This window comes from Rhinatrema bivittatum, chromosome 4 (assembly GCF_901001135.1).
Source record: "Rhinatrema bivittatum chromosome 4, aRhiBiv1.1, whole genome shotgun sequence".
NCBI lineage: Eukaryota > Metazoa > Chordata > Amphibia > Gymnophiona > Rhinatrematidae > Rhinatrema > Rhinatrema bivittatum.
In genome coordinates, this window is record NC_042618.1 from 18,398,507 (window position 1) to 18,410,865 (window position 12,359).

General features: G+C 45.8%; 1 protein-coding gene across 1 annotated transcript in view; it reads left to right on the top strand.

The window, feature by feature from the left end:
* Window positions 1-11,545: 11,545 nt before the first annotated feature.
* CALM1 (calmodulin 1) overlaps window positions 11,546-12,359 on the top strand; it is a 65,146-nt gene continuing 64,332 nt past the window's right edge. Inside the window, exon 1 of the mRNA XM_029597784.1 lies at window positions 11,546-11,675. Coding sequence (XP_029453644.1) covers window positions 11,673-11,675 — 3 coding nt within the window. The 5' untranslated portion in view covers window positions 11,546-11,672. The remainder of the gene's footprint in view (window positions 11,676-12,359) is intronic.

Here is a 12,359-nt window from a genome sequence, read left to right on the forward strand (position 1 = left end):
AGTCAATACCCCAATGGCCATGCCTTTCTTTTCATCGACGAATAGATGGAATGGTTTCATCACATCTGGCAATCCTAAGGCAGGTGGTTCAATCAAGGCATCTTTCAATTGTTGTAAGCTTGTCAGTTCATGGGTTTCCCACTGAAAAGGCTGAGATTCTGCCTCCTTTCCCCGCAGCTTGTCGTACAGGGACTGGGCAATAACAGCATAGTTAGCAATCCACAGCCTACAGTATCCTGCAGCTCCAAGGAACGCTCGGAGCTCTTTCTTGCAAGTGGGTACAGGTTGACCTCGTATTGAACTGGTACGGGATATTCCAAGGCAACGGGTACCTTCCCGAATTTGGAATCCCAAGTATTCTACTTCCAATTCACAAATTTGCACCTTCTTTTTACTTGCACGGTATCCTTTTGAGTACAACGTCTTTAGTAAGTGGAGTGTGGCTATAGCACATTCGTGATACGTTTCACGAAACAACAGAAGGTCATCCACATACTGTATAACTGGCCCATACGTGACTTGGTACATCTTCAAGTCTTTTGCCAGTTGCTCCCCGAACATCGTGGGTGAGTGCTTAAATCCTTGCGGTAAGCGAGTCCATGTGTACTGCTGCTTGATTCCAGTTTGTGCATTTTCCCATGTGAAGGCAAAGATCTTCTGGCATTCTTCTGCTACTGGAACGGAGAAGAAAGCATCTTTGAGGTCAATGACACTGTACCACTTGGAGGTAGGGGAAACTTGAGCCAAGATTGAGTATGGATTTGGTACAAGGGCTACTAGATCTGCTACTTGATTGTTCACTTTCCGTAAATCTTGTACAGGTCGGTAGTCAGAAGAACCGGGTTTCTTTACGGGCAGTAGAGGGGTGTTCCAAGCAGATCGGATTCGCCTGAGAATTCCCAAATCATACAGTCTTTGCAGGTGTATCTCAATTCCTTGTCTAGCCATATATGGAACGGGGTATTGAGGTTGATTGATAACCTGTGCATTCTGCTTCATCTCTATCCATATGGGGGTAGCGTCGATAGCTATTCCTCCCGGGTTCTGTTCGGACCACACTTGGAGTACACTATCCATCAGTTGTCTGCGCTGTTCGTTAAGAGGGGTATCCCCTTCGTATCGATGCAGAGTGATTTGCTCAAGAACGGGGAGATGTAGTCTCCATTCCTCTTGTAGTGGACATATAAGAGAAACTGGACTATCGGCAAAGGATGCCTTGATTTCACCGGTAGGTTCGAACTGCAGGGTGGCCCTCAATTTACATAGGAGGTCTCTTCCTATGAGTGGTACTGGGCACCCTGGCACATAGAGGAATTGATGGGACACTAATTGTCCTCCTATTGTAACCTGCCGTTTCTGAAGGAAGGGAGCAGTTAATGGTTTTCCCGAAGCCCCGACTATAGAGATGTTTCTTGAAGTAGGCATGGTGATGGCTGTGGTCATCACAGATCGTTGAGCCCCCGTATCCAGCAGTCCTTTGAACGTTTCAGCCCCCACTTTTATCTCCACTAGGGGGTCTATGGGAAGGGTTCCCTTGTCTAGTCATGCCTCACTATCTTCGCCGGAAGTTTCACCTACAGTCATCTGCCATTCCGTTTCTTTAGATTTGGGCGGAGTATATTCTTCCTGCCTTGCTTGCAGGGACTCCGGACACTCAGCCTTCCAATGCCCTTCCTGTTTACAATAAGCGCATTGATTGGTTTTCAATGGCATTCTCCCACCTCTAACTCCTCCTTCTCTACTTGCTCGTCCTCTTGGCAGCCCTCTAGAAGGTGGTCTGCCTCTTCCTCGGAATCCGGGATACCCGTGATACTGCCTGGACGGGTTCCCGAAATTAGTTTCTTCCAACGTTGCGGCTAACAAACTAACACGTTCTCTTAACCTTCTGGCTTCTTTCTTTTCCTTGCTGTCTCCATCCGGTTCTCGGTTCACATACACTTTATCAGCCATTACTTTTAATTGGCTGATATTCATGCCCTCGAACCCTTCCTGCTTTTGCAACTTCCGACGAATGTCTGGACAGGACTGGCTAACGAAGCTCATCACTATGATGGACTGATGTTTGGGATCTTCTGGGTCAAATGGGCTGTATTGACGGTACGCATCCATTAATCGCTCCAAAAAATTTCCGGGGGACTCGTCTCTCTTCTGCACCACATCTTTAATTTTTCCCATGTTTACAACTCTCTGCTTCCCTTTCCTTAAAGCTTCCAGAAATGCGGTCTGATAGGCGGTAATGCGCTCCCGCCCTGCCGCGGTTTGGAAATCCCAGTTGGGATCCGCAGTCGGGGCTAAGTTTCTCACTACGTCTTCAGGACGTCCATCTGATCCGGCTCCTAATCGAGCTGCCTCTTCCATATTTAATTGTATCTGTCGGCGTTCTTCAGTGGTGAAAAGAATGGAGGCTAGGTGCCGAATGTCAGCCCAGTTAGGATTATGGGCTGCAAAAATGCCCCGTAAAAAGTCTATCATCTGTTCTGGTTTCTCAGCGTATGACGGCCCCAGCTGTTTCCAATTGAAAAGATCGCTGGATGTGAAAGGTATGTAGGTAAATAATCTTATTGTTTGCGTAGTGCGATGCTCGTTTTCTTCAGTTGGAACTACAGGAACGACAGTTGATGTTTCCCTGATTGGTAATTGTAAACTTGCTGCGGCTTGGGTCTTACTGCGAGTTCCGTCTGATACGGATGACTCGCCGCCGCTTTCTTCCTTGGCGGTTGCCGCTTCGGGCCGCTCTTCGTGAGCTGGTGCCATCCCTGGATCGGCTTGCGCATTGGAGGGAACTGGGGGACTTGGTGGCATAGGATGTGCCACAGGGTAACTAGGGGCATATGGTGGCGGCAAGATATTTTCAACGTCGGGCAATGCTGCGGCTGGCAGGGGTTTAATTTTTTTTTCTGGAGTCCGTGGATTCCCTTGTACTACAAATATGGCCGCCGCAGATGACGCATGCTCTTTAGATTCCAATATGGCCGCTTTGCCCTTTCTCTTCCGGTTTGGGGATTTCCGGTCTCCCATCTTACATGCTTGAGTCACCATTATGAGGGCGGCTCCCTCCACTAACTTCTTTGCCCATGTTGGAGGATTTTCGATAACTGCGATCCACGCGGTTATGTATGGTATATCCTCAGGGCAACCCGGATTCCCTTCTCGTACAACTACCCTCTGTACCCGTGTGGCCGTTTGGAAATTAAAAGTTCCTGTTGGAGGCCAATCCACACAGAAACTGGGCCATTTATGGGTACATCGTTGAATCATTCCGGGTTTTGTACACTTATGTCTATCGAACACTTCACTATAGTGTTCCGTCATGACTTTTAACGGAGTCGACCCGCTCCCTCCCATTAGGATAGAGTTCACAGACAAGGGAGGGAAAGGAAAACGGATAGGTAAGGGGTCCTTATCCGTCAGACACAAAAGGGTCACACTTGCCCCGACTAGAACGCGGTCGCCCGGTCTAGAACTGCGAGGCCATTCACTCTCTTTCACACAACAAGAAACCTATTCCCACTATCGTATATGTATTATTCCATGTTATCATTATTCCATGTTATCCGCGTGGTCTTCGGAACGTAATTCCTACTAACACACTGCGTGGGGTGTGATCAAGGCCCCCTCGGTCCGCCAGGGATAGACCGGGCTATTTCCTTAGCTAGCTAGTCTTTACTTATTTCCATGTACCCATAATACTCGCCTGCAGGGGTCTTCCGATCGTCACGAAAGCCTTCTTCCCGGATCATCAACCCAGAGATCTCGGCAGAAATTCTGTGGAACGATCCCCTCAGAAACCTGATCGCTGAACTCAGCGGTGGCCACTCACCAGGTGTATCTGGGGGACTGCTCCGCCACCAAACTACCGGATCTTCTGGAGAGCTAAAATAGCGTCTCCGGTACCTCCTGGCTGAGCTCGCCAAATGTAACCGTCTCTTTTCTGTCAGTAAGGAGGTCCAGACAACTGATCCGTAAAGATAGACTTTTATTGCCAGCAAGATGCAGCTAAGACAACGGCTTAGTACAACTGCATGCCACGCCCCCTTCGGAGCAAACCTTTATACATTTTACAGTTCTTATCTTTCACACATGCGTTCTGGTTTTGCTGAACAAACATTTTACAAACTGCTGAACAAGCAATAGCTAGCGTGGTCTCTAGTAGGCGTAGCTTATGATCAGACTATTGTTTCGTCATTTAATTGACGGGTTAGACATTTGCGACGGCGTTCGTATTAATACAATACAAAATATGAATCCAAAATGGAGTCATGTTCACTAAACGTTAGTGTGTAAGTACGTCATTACGTATTAGGTTCCGTTTGCGTTGCAAATGTTAGTAAATCAAAATGGCTGTGCGTTTCACTGCAGCATGATGAGACGAGAGGCGTCACAGCTGTGCAGTCTTCAGGGGTTCATGGAATCGAACTCCTTCAAGATGACAACCAACGTTTATAGTCTGGGGTACTGATACATAGACAAAAGGGAAAAAGTATAGGAAATTGAAAGGCCAAGTTCATAAGCAAAACACATCAGCACTATCTGAATTTTTAAGAAGGCTCATCACCCAGTAAAAACGTTGCTAGTGGTAAATTTTTATTTTTCATTTTATTTCATTTATTAAAACTTTATAAACTGCTTCTAAAGAACATTACTCAAGTGGTAGTACAAAAGTTAAAACAATCATGAACTCCAAGCTACATAAAATAACATAAAAATAATTAATTTCCAATGTTATTTTAATTTTGATTATGTAACTTTAAATCAACCAAAAAGCATACAGCAAATTAGCAGTGTTACAGCATCACCAAATAACATTAAATCAACCTAAGGCTTGGGAATAATTGCACGGAGCAGTCGCTGCTAATCTTAAGAGAAACATGGGGGTAACCTACACGGAGAAGCAGATACCTCCATAAGAAGCTTGCTGGGCAGACTGGATGGACCATTTGGTTCTTTCTGCAGTCATTACTATGGTACTATGTTTTGTGGCTCTCAAGAACCAGAGCTGGTCGCCCCTCCACTAATAGAATAGAATATCCTACTAACCACTGTGCTAAATGTATGGGAATGGGACCTCAAGGTGGGTGAGCTCAGATCTGTGAATGCCAGGAGCTACAGGAAAAGCAGCTTATATAAATTGTCTATTACTGTATAGTGCACCAATTAAGTTGAAGCCATAGCCAATCTCTGTAACCACAGCTCCTGACTATCAAGCCAATCGGACCTGGCTGTGGCACTTGAGGATCAGAGTTCACATTCCCTGCTGTCTGCTGTGTCATAAAGGTGCAACTTTCCAGAGCCAATTTTCAAGGACTACAAAATAAACAGATAGCGAACTATACTAATCTCAGAATGGACTTTACCTGGGATTTGCCAATATTCTGCAATATAACATTTAGATGGCAATAATACCTGCAATGGAAGTTTCCAAATTGTTCCTTTGTACTGAAAGCTCAGTGCGGTACACCTTAAAGTACTGATTTAACTTCACATTGCTGTATCTCAGATTATTAGTGTAAGAAATTGTTTATTAATTTTGAAAAACTCAAATGTTAAGTGTTGGAATTCACAACCACACAAAATACAGACGGACTGGGCCCAGTGGCAGTGCTGTGCCATACCAGGTGGTGTTGGTGGGGGAGTTGAAGTCTCAGCCATCACATAATGAGGATACCTACTGGCCAGAGGTAGGCTACCTCCATAGCAGGAAGAGTGGTCTCATGGTTACAGCAAAGGCTTGCCAGCTAGGCAAGCCAAGGTTCAAGTCCACCATTCTGCCCCTCTCCCTCCCCATTGACACTCTTTAGGCAAGGAGTAGAGGAGTAGCCTAGTGGGTAGAGCAGTGGGTTATGAAGCAGGAGACCAGCGTTTGAGTCCCGCTGTCGCTCCTTGTGACCTTGGGCAAGTCACTTTACCCTCCATTGCCTCAGGTACAAACTTACAGTACAGTGTGCTCTGGCGGAGTGCACTGTTATCCTGTATTTGGATGTGTGTTTTCCACGTGCTAGCTTTACCCCTTATTCAGTAATAGCGCATCGAAAATGCGCGTCCAACCCCCCATGTTGATGGCCCTATTAGTTATTCCCGCACGATTCAGTAAGTAAAACGTGCAGCCAAGCTGCACGTTTTACTTTCAGAAATTAGTGCCTCCGACTTAATATCATGGCAATATTAAGTCAGAGGTCCCAAAAGTTAAAAATAATCAAAAATAAATTTAAAAAAAATTTTAAATCGGCCCGCGGCTTGAAAACCGGACGCTCAATTTTGCCGGCATCCGGTTTCCGAACCCGTGGCTGTCAGCGGGTTCGAGAACCGACGCCGGCAAAATTGAACGTCGGCTGTCAAACTCGCTGACAGCCGCCGCTCCTGTCAAAAAAGAGGCGCTAGGGACGCACTAGTGTCCCTAGCGCCTCTTTTTACCACAGGCCCTAATTTGAATAATTGTATTTACTGAATTGCGCGCACAGGAGAGTGGCCTGTGCACATGCCGGGAGAGCGGGTGCTTTTTACTGTATCGGCCTGTCAGATTGTAAGCCCTCTAGAGATAGGGAAATACCTACAGTACCTGAATGTAATCCACTTTGAAGTGCTGTGAAAAGTGGAATAAAAATAAATAAGTCACTCTTACTACTTGTAACCTTGGGCACGTCAGCTTTTCTCCCTTTCGATTGTAAGCTCCTTGAGGAAGGGACTTATTGTACCTGAATTATAATGATGCTGTAAGCTGCCTTGAGCATTTATTTGGAAAAGAGGGCTAAAAAAATTCTAAATATTTGTTATTATTGAGGGACCTGTTCCTAATCAAGAGCTATCACTGTGATGGCCAGGCTACATAGCAGCCAGGGGAGTTATACAAGGGTGAAACCCCCAGGTGGTTGCAAAGGAAGGTGTATGGCACCATAGCCCAGTAGGAGATGGAAACTCAAAAGAACAGAAGGAAACTGTCAGCCCCACCCATACCCCATAAAAATAATTCCAAATATATATATATATATTTTTTATTAAAAATCTACTTTCATGTTCTGGGGTGGGGGTACCAGCAGATTCCCCCTCTTCCTCCGGACTTCTAGCTCAAATGAAACCAGTCCCTAGTGAGGATACTGCACCCTGAATGAACCTTGATTGGGTGGGGTGGGGGAGTGTCCCTAATTTTTTTTATTCTCTTCTCAGGTGCGCTTTCACCCTGAGTCTGGCCACTAGGTGTCGCCCTTATGTGACGGGCGGGAGAGCTGTGTGAATACACTATTGTGTCTTCTGAACTGAAAAACTTAAGTATCCATTTACTTGCTTTTAATCATTTCTTTGGTTTGCTTTGCAGTGCTTTCGGAAAACTTTAAAAACTGTTACCACTTGGAGAGCCACTGTAATAAAACTGTTTATGAAATGGCAACAAGTACTCAAAAAGAAGAGTTGAAAAAAGTATGGAAAGTAATTTAAATCTTAAAACAGTCTATATTAGATATATAACTAATATATTTTCAAATTTATAAAGTGTTTCTATGCATATACTTTAGCTTAAAACAGGTTGAGAAACAGTGAATTAATTCTTAGATTTTAATAACATTCTTTTTGCTGGCTCACGCATCTAACTGCAGGGAAACAGATGAAAAATCAACATGGATTTTAAAACTCGAGATATTTTTATCAAAGTAAATCTATGAAATCCTGTGGAGATGCTTTTACTGTATGTCTTGTCTGTCATTTCGACTGCTCGAGTGCCGAGAAAATTTCGCAGCAGATTGCTTACAACTTGTGCTCGCTGTCGGGCTTTTTTTAATTATCATTCTTATTTCTACTGAATTTCATCAGTCAGAAATGAATCGAAAAACTTCTTACTGTGTGAAAGCAAGTTTAGCGCAAGATGACAGCAGGAGCATTGAGGAAGGGTAGAAGCCTTCACCACTGTCACAGCCGACGCAAGAGAATGAATGAGCCCTTAAACTTTGCTGAAAAGGAGGAGGTCGTTGAAAACGTGCAGGCTCTTGAATTATGACAAAGCAAACAAAAAAAAAAAGTCGTTTTGTTGCTCTCAATGTCTTTTGTTTATCTGTTTTTACTGCAAAAGAAAAATATGTAGACATCCCGGTAAGTAATTTTATTGAGCCCTAGAGAGACATTCCTTGCAAACTTCCCGACTCTAGCCATTCACTGTCAACAGCAGCACACATTGAACCCAGCTCCCCTATAATTATTTGACGCATTGCAGATGCAACGCAACCAATGGCAGCGGCCGACTCTTCGAGCAAAAACCATTGCAGAGTCCCGCTGACCAATCAAGCCGCGCCTAACAAGAACACCACCGAAGGCTCCGCAGCGCCAAGTAAGCAGCGAGCATTTGGCAAGATCTCGGAGTCACACAGCAGCAGGAAACCTTCCGCCGAAACATCTAGTCCCTCTTTTTAATTGAGCCTAACGGCGAACTGCTCCCGCCTGCTGCTCGGAGTTAAAAAAAAATAAATTAAAAAAGGTCGATTTGCCAAAGAATGTTGCAGCATGTTATTGCATTTTACGCGTGCTTGTAAGCTACTGACCTGACTTTTGATTGATTTGCCATTTTTATTTTGTTTTATCGGCGTGCATTGTTGCTCTAAAAAAAAATAAACAAACATTCAATTATTATATGACAGCCAGTGTAAACGTTTGCAGCTTCCTCTGCCTGTTACGTTACTCAAGAAAATAAATCTGCTTAATCGGAGTTTATCGGGTTTTTGCCATAGAAATATCGACAAATATAATTGATAGCTCACGGTGAAAGTGATCCAGCAGTACCGAGTTAAACGTATTATATATTCACATTTGGAAAAGATGAAATTGAGTTTCATTGATGAATGCATCGTGGAATTATGGAAAAATGGTGCGGACCGCCTGCAGCACAACCAGATTCCCACGGTTTCGCCCCCGTACTAGGCTTACATAATTCTTGAACAGTTACACAGTACTAAATATAGTTTGTACAGAACGTGCCCAACGTTTCGTGTGTGGGAAAAGCCAGCTTCCGACTCATTTCGTTGTTCTGTCAGAACGCCTGGATTTTTCCCGCCACGGGTGGGACACCCATTTCTAGCGCCTCGATTTCCAACGAGGACGGGCGTACGTACGCGCGGAGAAAACGTAAAGGCCAAGCGGGCACGTGCAGCCCCTCGGCCTGGCTTCCGAGGTGGGCCCGTCTGGGAGACGCCCGCCCGGTCCAGCGTTATCAGCCGGGAAGGCGGAGCCGAGCTTTTCAAATCGTTTGTTGTCTGGGCCGAGCTCTTTTTTTTTTCCCCCCCAAGTGTTTCTTTGTCAAATATGCAGCCCTGCAAGTGGGGTGTCCCCGGGGAATTGCTGTCGGCTCAGTTAAGGTGTTAGGCGGCCAGCAATCTCCCGAGGTAGCTGGATAGGAGCAGAACTGAACCGGAAAACTGACGTAACAGGAGAGCTGGGCTGTTGAGTCAATACGCGCAAGAAAAGAAGCTTTAGTGGCTGGAAACCACGCAGCAAGTGTATAATAACAAGAAATGGGCAGCGGGGCGGGGTGGAGCCTTCCAGGCCCACAATAAACCTTTTGTGAAAGCCTTGGCCTTCCCAGCACAACTTTTGTTTTGTAAATGTTTTGGCTTATTTATTTTTATAGGTGGCTTTTTGGCACTTCAGAGCAAGGCTTTCCCTGTCCCCAGAGGGCTCACGATCTAACTCTGCATCTGAAGCAATGGGGTGGGAGGTGGGATTTGAACTCTGCTGTCGCTGGTTAGCGGGCTGCTGCTCTAACCCCACTAGGTTACTACATAGGATCCCCGTCTTTTTTTTTTTTTTATAAAGCGCAAACATCGAGGCTGTTTTTGTCCGTTCCATTTCCTCAAATATCGGACGAAAATCCTGCGTTTTAAATCCACAGTAGTCCCCCAAATAATTTGTTTCTATGAAATGTGTATTCTGAGGGAAGTAATTGAAAACAGTGCTCCTTATCAGAAGGCTACTTTAATATTAGTGTTAAGAGCTTAAAAAAATGAGATTAAGGCCTCTGCCCTCTCCCACCAATGTCTTCCTAATGTTGAACTTATTTTATTCTGCCGTAGATAAGAATGATATTTTTGTGCATGCTGCCCTCTCCTTCCGAAAACTACAAAACTGATGTATCCGAGAGATACGGAATGAAGATCATTATTTCTAGAAAGGCGTTAAGATCTTGGTATGATGTGCAAAACGCAACAACAGTGCAGAACCTCCTGGCGGTAGGACCAGACGGATGTCTGATCGTGCAACTTCTTACGTTTTATTCTAATCTATTTTCTAAAGTTGAGTGTTATCGCTCTCCTAGGATTCCCTTCTTGCATGGTAGCATGGAAAACGATTAAGCACATTTCAGTTAACGTTCCAGATAACCCTCCGGCATGAGCACACGCATTGTGCACGCCTGTGCTGAATGACTGATAAGCATAGCGAGGATAAACCGAACTGCCGCGCTTCCACTCCGTGTGTACAGATCCAATATATTTTCAGAACGTTAAAACGTTTCCCTTTCAGTTCTTGCTTTGTCTCCATTTGATGTCCCCGTGAATATGGCATAATCTGAGACTCAACGCTTTCTCTTTCTCTCTCTCTTTTTTTTTTTTTTTTTTAGGAATAATATGAGAAACCCTAACTACAGCTTTCTGTATCTTTACCTTGAGAACAAACAGCAAAACTGCTTGCACTCTTCTCTATGCCCTAGAATGACCGCCTTTGAATGTTTATCCTAAATTAGGAGATGGGAAATTGTTGATGACGTTTGCATGTAAGTTTGAATGGGATCTTTATAAATAAAAAATGTCCAGGTAGTGTGACCTAAATAACAGTTTATAATCTGAATCCATTACAAGCAAATAATATTCAGATATAGCATTTAGTATTAAGGGGTATTGCACCAAACCCCCGACAAAAAAGGGCAATCTAATAATAATCTACCATTCCCCCCACGCACAGACACAAATCTACCATATCTGTGCTATTTTAATTTTTGAAAGAGAAATGCCTTAAAAAAAAAAAGTTAACCAGAAAAGGGAAGACATTGCTTTTTTTTTTTTTTTTTTTGAGACATAATGTATGCCTAACTCCATTAGAAACATTTATAAAGTTAACACCTGTGTTGTGTTTAGTATCTGTTCCCTACAGGCAGCCCAAGGAATTCAATTTATTCTATGTATAATTCTATATTTTATTCTACTCTGTTTGCCCCAGCCATGCCACACCCTAAAGCAAATGTTTCTGCAGCCTTTCTGCACCAAATTGGACAGAAAACGTCATCAAGAGCAGCAGCCGCCACCGCCGCGCGCGCGCACACCTCCCTCGCCCCTGCATTGGAACAAGCGCCCATCCCTTCCCGCTGCGCGCGCACATCTCTCTCGCCCCTGCATTGGAAGAAGCGCCCATCCCTTCCCACTGCGCGGGCGGCTCCAGGTCAGGGGAGGGAGGGAGAGGAGGAGGAGGGACAGAAGTGGGGCGGAGCCACGCGCTGCAGTCACCCGAACACTCGCGCACCCACCGCTGCCGCCTCACTGGCGGCGGAGGGATACGGCACTATATAGGTGTTCTGCGCGCTCTCATGCTTACAGGCTAGTCTGCGCGGGCGCTCGAGGAGGCACGTTAGTCACCGGAGCCAAGGCGCGCCTCGCTGTACCTTTTTTTTTTCTCCTTTCCCCCCCTCCCCCGCACCACACTCCGCCATGGTAGGTAGCCGCCGCCGTGCAGTTTACCGGATGATTTGGGCACCGGTGCGCGCGAGTCTCTCTGCTCGGGAGAGTCTGTTAGAGCGGGCGGGAGGGGGGGGGAGTTGCTTGTTGGCGCGTGCGGTAACAGCTTTTCCCGCCCGAGCTGTTGAGGTGAAGTGGCGCTTATAGTCCCGCCGTGATGATTTCGTTTTGTCTTTTTTTTTTTTTTTTTGGTCTCTTTGCGGGGAGTCGCGGTATGGTGTTGGCTTGGGGATTTCCGCTGCTGCTTTTCCTCCTTGCGCTTTCTTGCTTTTTTTTTTTTTTTTCCGCCCGACGGGAGCGCGCTCTTCCTGGGAAGGATGAGGACGGATGATTACCGTGACTAAAACAACCCCCCCCCCCCCACAAGAATAAACAGAGCCCGGGCGATTCTGTTCGCTCTTTCATGCGTTGCCTTTTTTTTTTTTTCCCCCTCTTCCGGCGCTTGCGGGCTCCTTTTCGCTTCCGACATGTTGGGGCTGTGGTGGTGGTGGTGGTGCCCGGCGCGGGCTGCGGAGGACTCTGCTGCTGCTGCTCCTCGTGCGTTCGTGACTTAGGAGCCCATCGGCGGGAAGGGCTTGCAGCGAGCCAAACCCCGGCGCGGCACAAATGTGACTCGCTAGCTTTCTGGGCTCTCCTGCGTGAGACTTGAGGAGAACGTTA